Below are 17,926 nucleotides of genomic sequence, written 5' to 3'. Positions count from 1 at the left end.
TATCCCAGATGTTGGTCAGGGCATCAACAGAATCGCCGTCAGTACCAGTCGTATACCCCTCTAGGGCTTCTTGGAACCTTTTGGGTTCCATCAGCCTTCGAGGGTGGACCATCCTAATAGGTCCGCCACCCCCGGGGGGACTTAAGGTAGAAGCCTTGATTCGAGCCTCAACCAGGAAATGATCCGTCCATGACAGGGGAGAGATTTTAGAGATCTCTACCCACGGAGCCTCCATGTCTGAACTAAAGACCACATCAAGAGTATTACCAGCACAATGCGTTGGCCCTGAGACTAATTGAGACAGGCCCATGGCTGTCATGGTAGTCATGAACTCCCAAGCTGCACCTGTTGGAGCATCGCTGGCCTCGAAAGGGATGTTGAGGTCCCCCAGGACAAGAAGCCTAGAGGACTCCAACACCAGTTCCGAGACCAGCTGTGTCAGCTCGGCCAGGGAATCTGTTAGCGCACGGGGTGGCCTGTAGACCAACAGAATCCCCAGACTGTCTCTGGCCTTCAGGGACAGGTAAATACACTCGATGTGATCCATTTTCCGGACTGGGATCCTGGTTAAGGAGAGGGTGTTTTTATGGACCAAGGCAACACCGCCCACCTAACCTGATCTGGTCCTTAACTGAGAACCCGGCTGGGAGGGCCTGGGCCCACACTGCCTCACTCTCAGGCCCAAGCCAGGTCTCAGTAATGCACGCCAGGTCACAGTTGTTATCCCGAATAAGATCATAAATAATGTGGGTCTTATTTTTTATGGACCTGGCGTTGCATAGGAGCAGAGACAGGGTTTGTGGTACGACTTGGCTAACTCTCAGGCCTCTTTGGTTAGGAAAGTGGAAGGAAGGAGAGATAGGTATTACGCATCGATCTCGCTTTCCATTCTGACATGAATCCACTTTCCTACCGCCATACCTCCCCTTGCCCCACACAACCTCAATAGGAGCTCCAATTACACATGCATCATCCATGAGAGCTGGCATCCCACAACCCACCCCCAGTCCCATACCAATTTCCAGCAACAAAACCCCAAGACAAAGGGAAATGGAAAGAAGCATCACTCCCCAATACACAATCTAAAAAACCCCTAGAGAAAGCCAACAAAAACTAGAAAATACCCGTTCCTCCCCCCCAAGAAAGGCTCCCACTGGCACTGATGGAAAGAAAATTGCGCTCAAGGTGTCCTCCGGTGCGGCGCCGACAACAACCGGGGCCCAGCTGCCCCCCCCCCCACTGGCACCAGTGCCGGAACGAGCCACACGTGAGTCCTTCGGGGCATCCTCCGGTGCGGAGCAAGAGTCTGGGAGTCGGCGGGCCGGCTTTAGAGGTCACCGCTCTCACCGGTGCCTCCCATTTCCCCGCCCACAACAACCGGGGCTCAGCTGTTTCTCCCTCTGCCAGCGCTGGCGCTGGTGGAATGAATTGCGCCTGAGTCCTCCGGGGCATCCTCCGGTGTGGAGCAAGAGTCTGGGAGCCGGCGGGCCGGCTTTAGAGGTCACCGCTCCCTCCGGTGCCTCCCCTTTCCCTGCCCACAACAACCGGGGCTCAGCTGTTTCTCCCTCTGCCGGCGCTGGCACTGGTGGAATGAGTTGCGCCTGAGTCCTCCGGGGCGTCTGGTCAACATTAACATGGCAAAGTATGTTGTTCCCATACTTCTATATTCTCTGGATTGTTGGCTTTAGGCTCAACTGCTTCTCCTGTCAACCAGGACAGCTATTACATCATTATTAGAAATGAAAAGACATTCCTGCTGGCCAAGGCTGTGTCCACACTGCAGAATTAATGCAGTTTGACACCACTTTAACTGCCATGGATCAATGCTATGAAATTCTGTGATCTGTAGTTTTGTGAGATATTTATCCTTTTCTATCAGAAAAATTACAAATCCCCAGTTTCCATAGCATTGAACCATGGCAGTTAAAGCAGTGTCAAACTGCATTAATTCTGCAGTGTGGCAGCAGTCAGAGTCTTGCGGTATCTTCCAAGACTTTCATTTTATTTGGCATAAGCTTTCTTGGAGAGCAGTCCACCTCAGCAGACGCATGGTGTGTAGCCTCAGTTGGTAGATGTGTATACATGTTAGAAACAGAAATGCAGAAAGTACTGTAAACTGGTTAGGCATTGGGTGGGAGACCACCAAGAAAGAAAACTAGGGATCTCCTGCTAGGACGAGGAGAGAGACTCTGTCTGAAATCCTGGAGGGCCATTGCTATAGTCAGAGTTTAAAATTATTTAAAGTGTTATATAAAATTGTCTTCAGGCTACATATATAAGATGTATAAGAAACATAAATGAATTTTGTGTTTCGACTTGGGTTCCATCTCCAGGATATCCCATGATGCAAGCACAGGTATTCCAAAATCCAATAAAATTCAAAATCCAAAACACTTCTGATCCCAAGCATTTTGGATAAGGGAGACTGAATCTGTAACTGGTGATACAATCTTATCTGCTTTCTCCTTTTCTCTCTGTTTTGGTGTTCACAAATGCACAGTAAGGGATTCTGGAGACAACTGGTTTACCTTGCCTGTTGTACTCAGGCATAGACAGCTACATTTAAGATCCACTAGAGCAGAATCCCATTCCTTTCCAGCTTGGGCTTTATTGCATTGTATACTGCAAACCCACTGCTGCAACCAGTTGCCAAAAGTTTTGTTTCTCCAGCCTTCCTTCACTATCCTCCCAATGATGATGCTGCTAAAACACACCCTGCAGCTAGGACAAGGAAAAGAAGGGGAATGGGAGCATAGAAAGGTTTTGGAAAAAGAAGTGTCACTGGCAAGGACTTTATTAACTGTGGTATGCCTGTACTCTTCTCTGCAATCTGATAGTCTTTGAGTTGCCATTTACCTTCACTATTACCACTGTAGGATACAGTTGGCACACCACCCTAGGCTACACAAAGGCACTTGGGCATCAAAAGTACCTTGGCCAACAGTCAGAAATTATGGGAGATGAAGTCCAAAACATCTGGAGGACCACAGGTTTGGGAACCACTCTGGATTTAGGACATAACCTCCATTGGTGCTTCCATCTTCTCTAGACTGAACTTCATTGCATTGCACTTAATCTGTTTGTATTTTCACTGCATTTCTCCACTTTAATTTTCTCATTAAAAGCTTTCCTCCCACCTTGTTCAGGAGTTTTGATGCACAACATTAAATTAGCACATAAACACACACACCTTTCCAATTCTCTTGTTCTTCCAACACTGATCGTGGTAAGTGTTAGCAACCCATTTTTTTCAAGTAATGCAGTTTTCAAATCAGATATTGCCTTTTCCCATGAGATTCATACTGATGTCTTGCAAGATGTCTCCAGCCTGCCTGCCTTCTTTCCTTCCCCTCTCCTTCTTTGTATTTTAAATGTCATGCTCCCTTCCCCTGCGCGTGCGCACACACGCACACACTTGGAGTTGTGTTATGGATGGTTCAGCGAACATTTTTATTTTGAAGTCTCCTGTTTCAAATTATCAGCTTAGGTCGATTCCAACTTAATTTTAGACTCTGGAGGAGGCAATAGCACATGCAACATCCTCTATCCTGACTGTGTGTCTCCCTGGTGCGATTGTTGTCTTGCTTTCTTGTTTTTTTCTCCACCTAGTGCCGTGATGTGAGGACAAGAGAAGTTGGGATACAAGAAATTCATCACAAAGTGAGACCCTATCAGGTGGGTTGCTTATTCCTTCCTAGTGGGGCTCTGTATGTGTGCATGTCATGCACAAACACAAATCCTTTTGTGAAGACAGAGAGAAGTGGTCATCTAAAAGAACATGGGTTGTCAAGAATTTTTGGAACAAGAACTGTTAAGAAAAATATGCCTGCCTTCCCAAAGAACATGGTCGCCTGCTTTAAGATTTTTTTTGCATTTTATTTGTACAGAAAACAGTCTCTCTCTCTCTCTCTCTCTCTCTCTCTCTCTCTCTCACACACACACACACACACACACACACAGGAAGCAAACTTTGAAATTATTCATTCTTTTATGTGAAAAAGAAATAGGGAAAGATTAACATCCCTGAAAAGGAATTCAGGATGACAGTGTATGCCAAATCAGTCTGCTGATCCATCCTTATCTATGGTTTCACCACAACATTGAAACCATATTAAGGGTATTTCCATAACTTAATCATTTTAGTTCTGAAATTGTAGATATATGGGGACGCAGCTGGTCAACATTAACATGGCATGCTTTCTTTTCTTTACTAAAGGCAAGTAAACTAATTATGGTAGGATTCTCAGCACAGAATCACAGACTCATAAGAGTCACAGAATCATAGAGTTTGCTACCAAGCCATGAAACACAAACAAAGCAACCCAACAGATGACCATCCGACTTCTGTTTAAAGATCTCCAAAGAAGGAGACTCCACCACTCTCCAAGGGAGCATATTCCACTGTCAAACAGCTTTTATCATCAGGAAGTTCTTCCTAATGTTTAAGTAGAATCTCTTTTGTGTGTATTTTTTATCCACCGGCGTTGAGGCCTTTGCAGACAGACTTATATAACCAAGCAGGGTAAAGGCTGTAGGAAATGGAATGGAAATGCAAAACATGTTAATGTATCACAGAATCATAGAGTTGGAAGAGACCACAGGGGCCATCCAGTCCAACCCCCCGCCATGCAGGAAATCACAATCAAAGCATCCCCGACAGATGGCCATCCAGCCTCTGCTTGAAGACCTCCAAGGAAGGAGACTCCACTACAATCCGAGGGAGTTTGTTCCACTGTCGAACAGCCCTTACTGTCAGGAAGTTCCTCCTAATATTGAGGTGGAATCTCTTTTCCTGCAGTTTGCATCCATTGCTTCGGGTCCTAGTCTCTGGAGCAGCAGAAAACAAGCTTGCTCCCTCCTCAATATGACATCCCTTCAAATATTTGAACAGGGCTATCATATCACCTCTTAACCTTCTTTTCTGCAGGCTAAACATCCCCAGCTCCCTAAGTCGTTCCTCATAGGGCATGGTTTCCAGACCTTTCACCATTTTAGTCGCCCTCCTTTGGACACGCTCCAGTTTCTCAATGTCCTTTTTGAATTGTGGCGCCCAGAACTGGACACAATATTCCAGGTGGGGCCTGACCAGAGCAGAATATAGTGGCACTATTACTTCCCTTGATCTAGACACTATACTTCTATTGATGCAGCCTAAAATCGCATTGGCCTTGTTAGCTGCCGCATCGCACTGTTGACTCATGTTCAACTTGTGGTCTACTTGGACTCCTAGATCCCTTTCACATGTTGTCTCCTTTAGCCAGGTGTCCCCCATCCTATATCTGTGCATTTCATTTTTTCGCCCTAAGTGCAGTACCTTACATTTCTCCCTGTTGAAGTTCATTCTGTTTGCTGTGGCCCAGCTTTCTAGTCTATTCAGGTCATTTTGAATGTTGATCCTGTCCTCTGGAGTATTAGCAATTCCTCCTAATTGGTGTCATCTGCAAATTTGATAAGTATTCCCCCAATTTTTTCCTCCAAGTCATTGATAAAGATGTTGAATAGCACTGGGCCCAGGACAGAGCCCTGTGGGACCCCACTGGTCACTTCTCTCCAGGATGAAAAGGTGCCATTGTTGAGCACCCTTTGGGTTCGTCCGGTCAACCAGTTACAAATCCACTTAACAGTTGCCTTGTCTAGCCCACATTTTACAAGCTTGTTTGCAAGAATGTCATGGGGAACTTTGTCAAAGGCCTTACTGAAATCAAGATATACTATATCCACAGCATTCCCTTCATCTACCAAGCTGGTAATTTTATCAAAGAAAGAGATTAGGTTTGTCTGGCATGACTTGTTTCTCTGAAACCCATGTTGACTTTTTGTGATTATGGCATTGCCTTCTAGATGTAGTGATAGGGTGAAAGGTATCATCTTAACAACGGTCGTAACTGTCAATAACTGCTGAGCCCAATAACTATTGGCAGAAAAGCTGCTGGGCTTATAAACCAAGTCTGGAAAATAGCAGAGTAGTTGACAAATTGCAGAAACGTGGTTCACAGTCCTCAGTGAAGATGACAGGCACTTTTAATTGTAACATGTTTAATCCTGTTTTAAGGGGGGGAATTTGGGACATAATTTTGTAAATGTGGATTTTAATATGTTGTGAGCCGCTTTGATTGTCTTGTAACAGAAAAGCAGGATATAAATAAAAGTTTTATTATTGTTTATTTATTATGCTGATTTTTGTATAATAATATTTGTATCTCGCCTCTCCAAGCAGATCGAGGCGGCTAACAATAATAAAACACCCTTAAAACACAATAAAACAACTATCATTATTATATCCCAACCTTCCCAAACCCACCCATCCACAGTAAAATACAATTAAACAATTGTTTAATATTATACTAATAGATCAAGGAATTAATATAAGGTAGGCAGTGAGCCTCATTGAATACAGGGAGACATTCAACAGACATAGAGTTGTGTTGTAAGCCTGGCAGGGCATAAGATGTCTGGAACACTAGCACCAGTCCCATGATGAGGTGAGTCACAGATGCCTGTGACATGGCTTTATAAGCTTACGGCAAGACTTGATGCTGCTGTTCCTGATACACCTTCTGCTAGCTACAGCACAGCAAGAATGTGTTTCACATCAGTGGAACAGCATGAATAAAATAGAATAATGGAAACAGAGCCTGTGTTGTGCGCTGCTTTTCACAAAATAACCATCAGGTGATATCCATCTAGGGGATTCTATCTTCAGGCCTGCAGGGAAAGCTCACAAGGCAGGAAGGCAGTGCAACACCTGGATTGCTCCAAGGAAGCACCTGACTAATGTGCTGCAGCTGAACTGTGGTGTTTTGTACCATTTGCCCAGGATTACTCCCTCCCGGTGTGGTGTAGCGGTTTGAGCATTGGACTAGGACTCTAGGGACCAGGGTTCGAATCCTCACTCATCTGTAGAAATTCCCTGAGTGACCTTGGCTTCACTGTTTCAGACTCAGAGGAAGGCAATGACAAAGACCCCCTGAATTAATCCTCCCAGGAAAGCCCCACGATAGGTTCCCCTTAGGACCCCCATAAATCAGAAATGGCTTGAAGACAGAGATAGGAAATGGCCCACAATCCAGATGCTGGAGCATAAATATCAGCTAACTAAAGTGTCCGGAGGAAGGTGACCAAAATAGTAAAAGATTTCAAACCATGCCCTATGAGGAGTGGCTCAGGAAGCTGGGGATGTTTAGCCAGCAGGTTAAGGGGTGACATGATAGCCATGTTTAAATATTTGAAGGGATGTCTTATGGAGGATGGAGCAAGCTTGTTTTCTGCAGCTCCAGAGACTAGAACACAGAGCAGTGGATACAAGCTACAGGGAAAGAGATTCCACCTAAACATGAAAAAGAATTTCCTGACAGTAAGAGCTGTTTGACAATGGAATACACTCCCTCAGCGAGTGCTGGAGTCTCCTTCTTTGGGGGTCTTTAAACAGAGGCCGGATGGTCATCTTTTGGGAGAGTGTTGATTGTGTCTTCCTGAATGAGGTTGGAGTAGATAGCCCTTCTGGTCTCTTCCAACTTTTACTATTCATTCCTCACTATTACTCTACTGGCTACAGCTGATGGGGTTTGCAGTCCAACAATAACCAGAAGACTGTATGATTATCATCCCTGCCTTAAAGAAATAAGCCTTTAACCTGAAGGCTTGCACTCCGTCACCTCTCCATGAGCTTGTGCCAGGCCGGCTGCTGATGTCAGCTGGTTGGCTCCGTCGGTTATAAGTCAAGGAGGATGTGGTGTCCCACTACTAAACCTAGATTCAAGGGCTGCCAAGATTGATCTGGACTCAGTGGTGTCTTGATCAAAGGATTTTCAGTAGCAGATTATCAATAGTGCAAACATGAACCAGAGTGGGGTAGTAGTTTGAGCGTTGGACAAGGACTCAAATCCCTGCTCAATTGTAGAAGCCTACTGGGTGACTTTGGGCAAGTTACATTCTCTCAGCCTAAGGGGTAATAGCAAACCTCCTAATAAGTCAGAAAACTCTAGAATAGGATCACCATAAATTGGAGTTGAAGGCACGTAACAATAGCAACAATTGGAGTAAATGCTGCAGGGCCAGAAAAATAGGTTTCTGAAGGCTTTCACGTCAGGTATAATAATAATAATAATAATAATAATAATAATAATAATAAATTTTCATTTATATCTCCCGCTTCTCCTTTCAGATTGAACCAGGATTACAGCAATAAAAACATCATAAAATACATAGACAATACAAAATATATCAATCGGAAATAAAAAGGGAAGAGTTGTTAACAGTATTGCTCACAGTCGTAAAAATCGAGTCATCGTATTCAAATGTTCAAAATCAGATTAGAGGAGATCCGTTGGATAGGTTTGCCGGAAGAGATCTGTCTTCAATGCCCTCTTGAAAGCTTCCAAAGAAGGCATAAGACGAATCTCTTCCGGTAGGTTGTTCCAAAGTCTAGAGGCCATCGCAGAAAACGTTTTACAAGAGGTAGTTTTCAACCAGGTTTTGGGGTATTCTAATATTTTTGTGCCAGATGTTCTGAGAGTGTGGGCCGGATTATGTAGGGAGAGGCGTTCCCTTAAGTAACACGGGCCCAGGCCATGTAGGGCTTTATAGGTAATAACTGACACTTTGCATTGTGCTTGGAAGCTAATTGGCAGCTAATGTAGAGATTTCAATACTGGTGTAATATGCTCTGATCTTGATATGTTGCTGGTATTGTCATACTAGATTATGGAGAACTTGGAGGAGGTTGTACTATTTGCCTGAGCTACATTCATAGGGCACCAAGCGTGGTCAGGGCTCATGCATCTCGAGCAAAGATCTCTGTCTCGGCACACTGGGTGTTTTCAGGCTCCCAGTGATACTTGGGCTGAAGTCTGTTGGATAGCACTGGTTCTTCAGTTTGCAAATCTCTGTCCAAAACACTGCTGGACCTGACATTTTTATGATAGGTACTCAAGGTCGTATGGACACTTCCTTCTGTGCTTGTAACTTACTTCCGGTGTTGCCCTATTTACACCTTACTTTCTGTATGTCTGTCTCACATCTTGGGTTTATTATGTTCATTCCAGCAATACATGTGCATTGCATGTTGTGCGTTGAGATAGAAAATGCATATACACTGCAGAAATAATGTAGTTTGACCCCACTTTAATTGCTGTAGCTCCATCCTATGGAATCCTTATATTTGTAGTTTAACAAGCTATCTCTGTACAAAGAGGGCTGGGTGCCTCACACAAAACTACAAATCCTCAGATTCTGTAGGGTGGAGCTATGGCAGTTAAAGTGGTGTAAAGCTGTATTATTTCTAGAGTGTAGATGCACCCTGGAACACACTGTCTCCTCTAAGCATCACCATCAGCGCCAGGGATGTTTTTAAATTTTATTGTAAATGTGTTTAATGTACTCTTTCTGGAAGCTGCCTTGAGTCCCAGTCAGAAAAGCTAAAGCGCAGAACGAACTCAGGCTTGCTAGAGAGGTTAAGAACAATAAAAAGGGCTTTTTTGGATATGTCCGCAGCAAGAGGAAGAAGAAGGAAACAGTAGGGCCACTTCGTGGAGAAGATGGCAAAATCCTAACAGAAGACAGAGAAAAGGCAGAATTACTCAACACCTTCTTTGCCTCAGTCTTCTCAGAAAAAGAAAAGGGTGTTCAACCTGAGGATAATGGAGCAGAGGACAGAATAGGGGAATTTCAGCACAGAATAAGTAAAGAGATAGTAGAGGAACACCTTGTTAATCTAAATGAATTTAAGTCTCCGGGACCAGATGAACTCTATCCAAGGGTATTAAAAGAACTGGCAAATGTAATATTGGAGCCATTGGCAATAATCTTTGAAAACTCCTGGAAAACAGGAGAGATCCCAGCAGACTGGCGGAGGGCAAACATTGTCCCCATCTTCAAAAAGGGGAAAAAAGAGGATCCCAACAATTATCGTCCAGTTAGTCTGACATCAGTACTAGGAAAGATTCTGGAGCAGATCATTAAACAGAGAGTCTGTGAACATCTAGAAGGCAATGCCATAATCACAAAAAGTCAACATGGGTTTCAGAGAAACAAGTCATGCCAGACAAACCTAATCTCTTTCTTTGATAAAATTACCAGCTTGGTAGATGAAGGGAATGCTGTGGATATAGTATATCTTGATTTCAGTAAGGCCTTTGACAAGCTTTCCCATGATATTCTTGCAAACAAGCTTGTAAAATGTGGGCTAGACAAAGGAACTGTTACATGGATCTGTAATTGGTTGACCGGCCGAACCCAAAGGGTGCTCAACAATGGCTCCTTTTCATCCTGGAGAGAAGTGACCAGTGGGGTCCCACAGCGCTCTGTCCTGGGCCCAGTGCTATTCAACATCTTTATCAATGACCTGGATGACAGAATTGGGAGCATACTTATCAAATTTGCAGATGACACAAAGTTAGGGGGAATAGCTAATACTCCAGAGGACAGGATCAAAATTCAAAATGACCTGAATAGACTAGAAAGCTGGGCCAAAGCTAACAAAATGAAATTCAACACAGAGAAATGTAAGGTATTGCACTTAGGGCGGAAAAATAAAATGCACAGATATAGGATGGGTGACACCTGGCTGAATGAAACTACGTGTGAAAGGGATCTAGGAGTCCAAGTAGACCACAAGTTGAACATGAGTGAACAGTGTGATGCGGCAGCTAAAAAGGCCAATGCTATTTTAGGCTGCATCAATAGAAGTATAGTGTCTAGATCAAGAGAAGTAATAGTGCCACTGTATTCTGCTCTGGTCAGGCCCCACCTAGAATATTGTGTCCAGTTCTGGGCACCACAATTCAAAAAGGACATTGAGAAACTGGAGCGTGTCCAAAGGAGGGCGACAAAAATGGTGAAAGGTCTGGAAACCATGCCCTATGAGGAACGACTCAGGGAGCTGGGGATGTTTAGCCTGGAGAAAAGAAGGTTAAGAGGTGATATGATAGCCCTGTTTAAATATTTGAAAGGATGTCATATTGAGGAGGGAGCAAGCTTGTTTTCTGCTGCTCCAGAGAACAGGACCCGGAACAATGGATGCAAGCTGCAGGAAAAGAGATTCCACCTGAACATTAGGAGGAACTTCCTGACAGTAAGGGCTATTCGACAGTAGAATGCACTCCCTCGGAGAGTGATAGAGTCTCCTTCCTTGGAGGTCTTTAAACAGAGGCTGGATGGCCATCTGTCAGGGATGCTTTGATTTGGATTTCCTGCATGGCAGGGGGTTGGACTGGATGGCCCTAGTGGTCTCTTCCAACTCTATGATTCTATGATTCTAAAAGAAAGGTGGCATATAAATGAAATAAATAATACTAAAGAAATACCTACCTCTTAACGGGTCAAGAGCACATTGGTGTCTTGAGAATTTCTATGTGTGATTTCCAAGAAAGCTTTCTCATTCAGAGGTTTAATCCCAGTTCGGACTTCTGTGTAAATCCAACAATGGCACCTTTGGCTCTTATCTGACACCATTAAAAATCCATTGACAGCAAGGCAGACTTCGCAAAAGCATTTCACACCCTCTTCTTCCACATCCAAATAATTGTCTACACCGCTATGAAATTGGCTTCTATCACCTACTGGTCATGCACCATTATTATTGCTCTCATTACTGCCGCCTGGTGATTCGTGTCGGCCTCTTTCTTTTTGTTGGCAGGTAGAACTTATCCGGAGAGATTACGTGGCCAATGGCGGGTGGGAGACTTTCCTCTCGTATGAGGATCCCGAGCAAGATATCCTGATCGGCCTCCTGCGTTTGCGGAAGTGTTCAGAGGAGACATTCAGAGTGGAGCTGAAGGGAGGTGTCTCCATCGTCCGAGAGCTCCATGTCTATGGGAGTGTGGTCCCCGTCAGCAGCCGAGACCCCTCCAAATTCCAGCACCAGGTACTGGCAGGCTGGTTACACTATGCCAAAGTATTTCATTGCCACAGGGTTCTGTCCTGGGCCCAGTGCTGTTCAGCATCTTTATCAATAACTTGGATGAAGGAATAGAGGGAATGCTTATCAAATTCACAGATGACACCAAATTAGGAGGAGTAGCTAATACCCCAGAGGACAGGATCAAAATTCAAAATGACCTTAATAGATTAAAAAGCTGGGCCAAAACTAACAAAATGAATTTCAACAGGGGGAAATGTAAGGTATTGCACTTAGGACAGAAAAATGAAATGCATAGAAATAGGATGGGGGACACCTGGTTTAAGGAGACTATGTGTGAAAGGGATCTAGTAGTCCAAGTTGAACATGAATCAACAGTGTTATGCAGCAGTTGAAAAGGCCATATAGTGTATAGATCAAGGGAAGTAATAGTGTTACTCTATTCTGCTTTGGTCAGGCCTCACCTGGAATAATCCTGTGTCCAGTTATGGGTTCCACAATTCAAGAAGGATGTTGAGAAGCTGGAGCATGGCCAGAGGAAGTCCACCAAAATGGTGAAGGGTCTGGAAACCAAGCCCTATGAGGAGCAACTTAGAGAGCTGAAAGAGGGGAGGAAAAGGAAGAAGTACATAGGATATTAACTTAGGTTTAGTTGCGGACGGGCAAAGTGAGGCCCAGAGACCTTGTGTGTGTATGTACCTTCACATCGCCTGTTGATTCATGGCAATCCCATGAATTTCAATGGCTTTACTTAGGCAAGGAATCCTCAGAGGTGGTTTTGCCATTTCCTTCCTCTAAAATAGAGCCTCCAACACCTGGTGTGTGTTGGCAGTCTCCCATCCAAGTACTAAGCAAGGCTGGCCCTGCTTATCTTCCAAGATCAAACAGTGGAAGACACTGCCATGGAAAGGGGAAGGTACTAAGTGATTTTATCTAAATTTGCAAGTGATTTTATCTTAACTTTTATCCAATTCTTTTAAATCACCTTTGTCCACTCCTGGCCTAGATCCAAGCTAACCCCTGTCACATCCCATTAGCCCACCTTGCGTCATGAGTACCAAAATCTAATCTGTTCAGGACATTCTCCCCATAATCAATACATTCTTCTTCATGATGCCTCAGTTGCATCACATCTGTAGCATGCTGCATACTCTTTCTCTCGCTTTGTAGTCGACTCTGCAGATTGCATACCTGCCTCCTCGCCATGCTTTTCAGATAAATGAAATGCAAACAAGGAAAATCAACATAATTTACAGCCCAGAGCAGTTCCTGCCTGAATATGAAGCTCAGTTTGTCAGGCTTGGAGCTTTTAGCTAGGCTGGAGATTTGATCAGCAAGTGCTTTATACCTGAAGCCTTCAGGACTGATGTTTTTAGGTTAACACTTCACTATGGTTAAAAAAGTACCCTAGGTTTTTTCTCTCCCAGACCTTTCTTGGTTAGCTGTGGGCCCATTAGAATGCAACTTCGGTTTGATAGTAATGACCCTGGCAGGAGTGAGTGGTAAGTAAAAGGAGAGCGGGGAAGAACATAAAATGAATGTTTGCCTCCTGAAAGTGAAATTTCAAAGCCAGGAGCAAGCAGCAAAGTGGTTGACGCACGTGGCGGAGGAAAAGGGGGAGGAAAATCAATTGACGAGAGTCCAGCGCTCATAAATTGAAATAGATTGGAAACCGAGACTGGAGCGCATGACGCACAGATGTGGGCCAAAGGAATGTATGTGCCAGGTCAGCCAGCAGTACCCAGGAATGACTACTTCCCCACCGCCACCCCTTTTCATGCATCGCCTCTCCAAGCAATCTCCTAGGACAGAGGATCATAGACTTGGAAGGGGCCACAAGGGCAATCTACTCCAACTCACTCTCATTACAGGTCAAAGCATGCTTGCAAATTGGTCATCCAACTACTGTTTAAAGGAGGAGAGTCCACCACCCTTTCAGGCAGTCTGTTCCACTGTTAAACATCTCTTATTTTTGTCTATGCTACCCAAAAAAGTCATTTTTGACTTATTGCTACCCTAAGGAGAACCTATTCTCCTTAACTTGCACTTCAAAACAGCTCATACTATCAGGAAGTTTTTTCTAATGTTTAAGTGGAATCTCTTTTTCCTGTAACTTTGTTCCCAGTCCTGTTCTCTAGAGTTGACACGTTTCAAATATTTAAAAAGGATTATCATATCACCTCTTAACCTTCTCTTCTCCAGGCTAAACATCCCCAGCTCCCTAAGTCTCTCCTCATAAGGCATGGTTTCCAGAACCTTCACCATTTTAGTTGCCCTCCTTTGAACATGCTCCAGTTTCTCAACATCCGTTTTGAATTCTGCTGCCCAGAACTGGACACAGTATTCTAGGTGAGACCTGACCAAAGCAGAGAAGGCATTTATTTAATTTATTTATTTATTGGATTTATATCCTGCCTTTCTCCCAAAATGGGATTCAAAGTGGCTACATACATAGAAAAGATGATAAAGCTTAGTAAGGTAGAAGGCAACAGGTAAAGAGGAAGACCACATTACAGATGGACAGAGTCCATCAAGGAAGCCCCAGCTGTGCTAAATCTGCAAGACCTGAGCAGAGCTGTTAGTAACAAGGTGACTTTGAGGTCTCTTATTCATAGCGTCACCATAAGTCAAAGTCATCTTGACAGCAGTTAACAACAAAAAGAAGAAATGTATCGATGGAGTGGCATGTTTTACCTCCCTCACAATTGGAGGCAGAGGCACCGTGCTGAGATCTCAGAGATGTGAAGGCATTAGCAAGGAGGGTTCAGCTGAAGCAAACACCCAGGTCCTTTGTGAATGGAGAAGGTTTTTTGTTCGGTTTTGGACATTCTCTTTTCTACAACCTGCTTTGCTGCATCAAGACTGGAGGGGAGCCAGCTAACAGGATTTGGAGCATTTCCAGTTTCTCTGGACTCTCACTTTAGAATCATAGAATCGTAGAGTTGGAAGAGACCACAAAGGCCAACCAGTCCAAAACTGATTCTACCATGCAGGAACTTACAATCAAAGCATCCCTGACAGATGGCCATCCAGCCTCTGCTTAAAGACCTCCAAAGAAGGAGACTCCACTACCCTCCGAGGAAGGAGTGTGTTCCGCTGTTGAACAGCTCTTACTGTCAGGAAGTTCCTCCTAATGTTGAGTTGGAATCTCTTTTCCTGGAGCTTGCATCCATTACTCTGGGTCCTATTTTCTGGAGCAGCAGAAAACAAACTTGCTCCATCCTCAATGTGGCATCCCTTCAGATACTTAAACAGGGCTATCGTATCACCTCTTAACCTTGAAATCATGGCGACAGGCACTGGTGTGTGACTGCTAACCTCCAAAACAAGGGCAGGTTGAGAAATGCCTGATAACAGGCAGGAATCCCATTGGTACACTAGGTCAGGGCTGACTACCTAACAGCATAGAAGCTGGAGGAAGTAGGCAGCCAAGTAGCAGCCATGGATGAAGCCTGGTTTTGCAGAAATAGTCTGCATTGACATCTAGATTTCTTCCCCTGTGCAGCCTTGGGAAAGGTGCAGCAATTGGTGAAGGACTGACAGTGTAACTCCCACATATTTGGGAATCCTAGGGTCTTGGGGTTGGAAGAGACCAAAAGGACCACCCAGTCCCAACTCCCTGCTATGTGGGAATACACAACTTCAATAATCTTGAAAGATATCCAACCTCTATTTAAAAACCTCCAAAGATGGAGAGACCACCATGCTCCAAGGCAGTCTATTCCACTGTCAAATAGCACTTACTGTCAGGGAGTTCTTCCTAATGTTTAGGTGGAATCTCTTTTCCTGGATCTGTGTTTTTAGTAGCATTAGCACTGGGAGAATGGCGTAGGAGGGAAGGAGAACACACACTTTTCCCACTGTTCATATGAAGGAAAAGAAAATGGAAGCTGTGACATTATCATCATCATCATCATCATCATCATCATCACCGTCATGCTCAGCATTTTCAGCCCCTGCCATTTGCTTCGCATCCATTTAAGAGTGTCATTGCCATAGTTTTATCTTAATATTTTTATTTATTCATCTTCATTAAAACAGCATCAGGCATAAACATCTACGTAGACGAGACAAAATCAACTGTATCAAACAAACCCTAACAGCAAAATCAATACATAATTTGGTCTTTTTCCTTTAATTATTGTCTTTTACGTCATGATTTTGAAAGGAGGGAGAGGGGGAAGAAACCGGGAAGGGAGACATAAAACACCATGCAATATTTCCAAAGCAAAAAAGTCATCTTATCCAAGCAGGCAAACACAGTGATTTGTAACCGCATTGTCTTTTCAAAGACTTTCTTATCTGATAATACAGTAGCAGGACTTAGTGATTCCATTATAATAAGTGCTTTAAAAAAACACCTGTGTTTCTGCAGCTTCTATTGAAAGCTGTTTCTTTCTTTTCTAATTCAGATTGGCACAGTTCCCTTCTTTGCATAAATGATCAGAGTCCTCCCTCTGGCATTTTTTAAAAGATTGGCACATTCATTATAGCCTGAGCTTCAAGGGTGACTACAGCCCATTTCATGCTTGCATGGTCTTCCTGACCCACAAGTATGTTTTGTATGTGTGTGTTGTTTGTGTGCAAAGAGAATAAGAGAGAGGGAATGAGGAGGGAGGTCCAAAACACACTGCAGAAATAATCCAGTTTGAGACTGCTTTAACTGCCCTGGCTCAGTGCTAGGGAATCCGAGGAATTGTATTTTATTGTGGCACCAGAGCTCTCTCACAGAGAAGGCTAAATGTCTTGCAAAACTATGGTTCCCAGAATTCCCTAGCATTGAGCCAAGGCAGTTAAAGCAGTCTGAAACTGGATTATTTCTATAGTGTGTTCTGGACCAGAGTGACTAAAACGGAATCTTACAATATATTAATGAAATGTTTCACCTACTGTCTTCAGCTGTTCAAAATAAAAGTGAGCTCCATCCAAGGCGGCAATTCACAACATGCTGTTTATGAAATACACCAAAATAGTTGTTGTTGTTGTTGTTGTTATTATTATTATTATTATTATTAGATGATGAAAATGATGATCGGTGTTGGCAATAAAATATTCTGAACTTCCAGCTTGGACACATCCCGTTTTTATTTTGAGTAACTGATGAAAGCAGAAGCCGAATCATTTTTCTGCTATATGAAGTTCTGTTTGTTAATCACAGTAATAGATACATACTCAAAAAAATTGATTTTTGGCTGGATCCGCACTGCAGAAATCCGCACTGCAGTTGGACAATGCTCTAAACTGTCAGACTCAGTGCTATGGAATTTTGGAAAATGTAGTTTTGTGAGATCTCTGGTGCCACAACAAATTACAATTCCCAGAATTCCATAGCATTGAGCCAAGGCAGTTAAAGCAATGTCAAAGTGAATTATTCCTCCAGTGTGGTTGCACCCTTTGGTAATTACCTCAGTAAATACATCCTTTCAAGTGACTGAATGCATCCTTCTGGAATCTGAAACAAACAAGTCAAAAGTGCTCTTTGTGTTCAAATCATCTAGATGTATGTGCACATACACAAGTGTTTGTAAACACACACACACAGGAAAATATTTTGAATAGGGATTTAAAATGAAATGAAATAAATAAATACGGACCATGTGCATGCATTTACAAAATTGCTGCTGATAAAACAATAATCCCAACGTTGGATAAACCCAGTTAACACACACAAGGCAATTAAAAAAAAAACAATTAATTATTTAAACACATTTTTAAAACAAAAAGCAAGTCAGCCACTTCTTCTTGTACTCTCATTTTCATGACCAGTTCCAAAGACTGTGACTACAGCCGGCCCTCCACATTTGCAACCTCGACCTTTTCAGATTTGATTACTATGTTCTCTCTAGGAATGTCTAGGTCCTTAAGTGTGACTCTGTGGTCAGCGTCTGCCAGACATTGACCATGGAATTGCTCTGGAGGACAAAGAGATTCCTGGAAAGAACACTCCTCTAGGCATTTGTGGGTCCCCCAGCGCAATTGTATGGTCAACTACTGGCAGATGTTGACCATAGAGTTGCGCTGGAGGACTGAGAGTTACCTAGAGAGGTATTCTCTTAGTTTTAAAAAAGT

At 43.6% G+C, this 17,926-nt stretch overlaps 1 protein-coding gene across 2 annotated transcripts in view; it reads left to right on the top strand.

Moving 5' to 3' along the window:
• The window catches only part of ELP3 (elongator acetyltransferase complex subunit 3), a 149,586-nt gene that overhangs the window by 108,306 nt on the left and 23,354 nt on the right, over positions 1 to 17,926 (top strand). Inside the window, exons 12-13 of one of the 2 annotated variants that reach the window (XM_042438208.1) lie at positions 3,610 to 3,675; positions 11,636 to 11,863. In XM_042438208.1, the coding sequence (XP_042294142.1) occupies positions 3,610 to 3,675; positions 11,636 to 11,863 (294 nt within the window). The remainder of the gene's footprint in view (positions 1 to 3,609; positions 3,676 to 11,635; positions 11,864 to 17,926) is intronic. The other variant, XM_042438216.1, reaches the window with a different exon arrangement.

The sequence above is a fragment of the Sceloporus undulatus genome, chromosome 1 (assembly GCF_019175285.1).
Source record: "Sceloporus undulatus isolate JIND9_A2432 ecotype Alabama chromosome 1, SceUnd_v1.1, whole genome shotgun sequence".
NCBI lineage: Eukaryota > Metazoa > Chordata > Lepidosauria > Squamata > Phrynosomatidae > Sceloporus > Sceloporus undulatus.
Note: the sequence above shows the minus strand (reverse complement) of the source record. Positions and strands in the feature narration are given on the sequence as shown.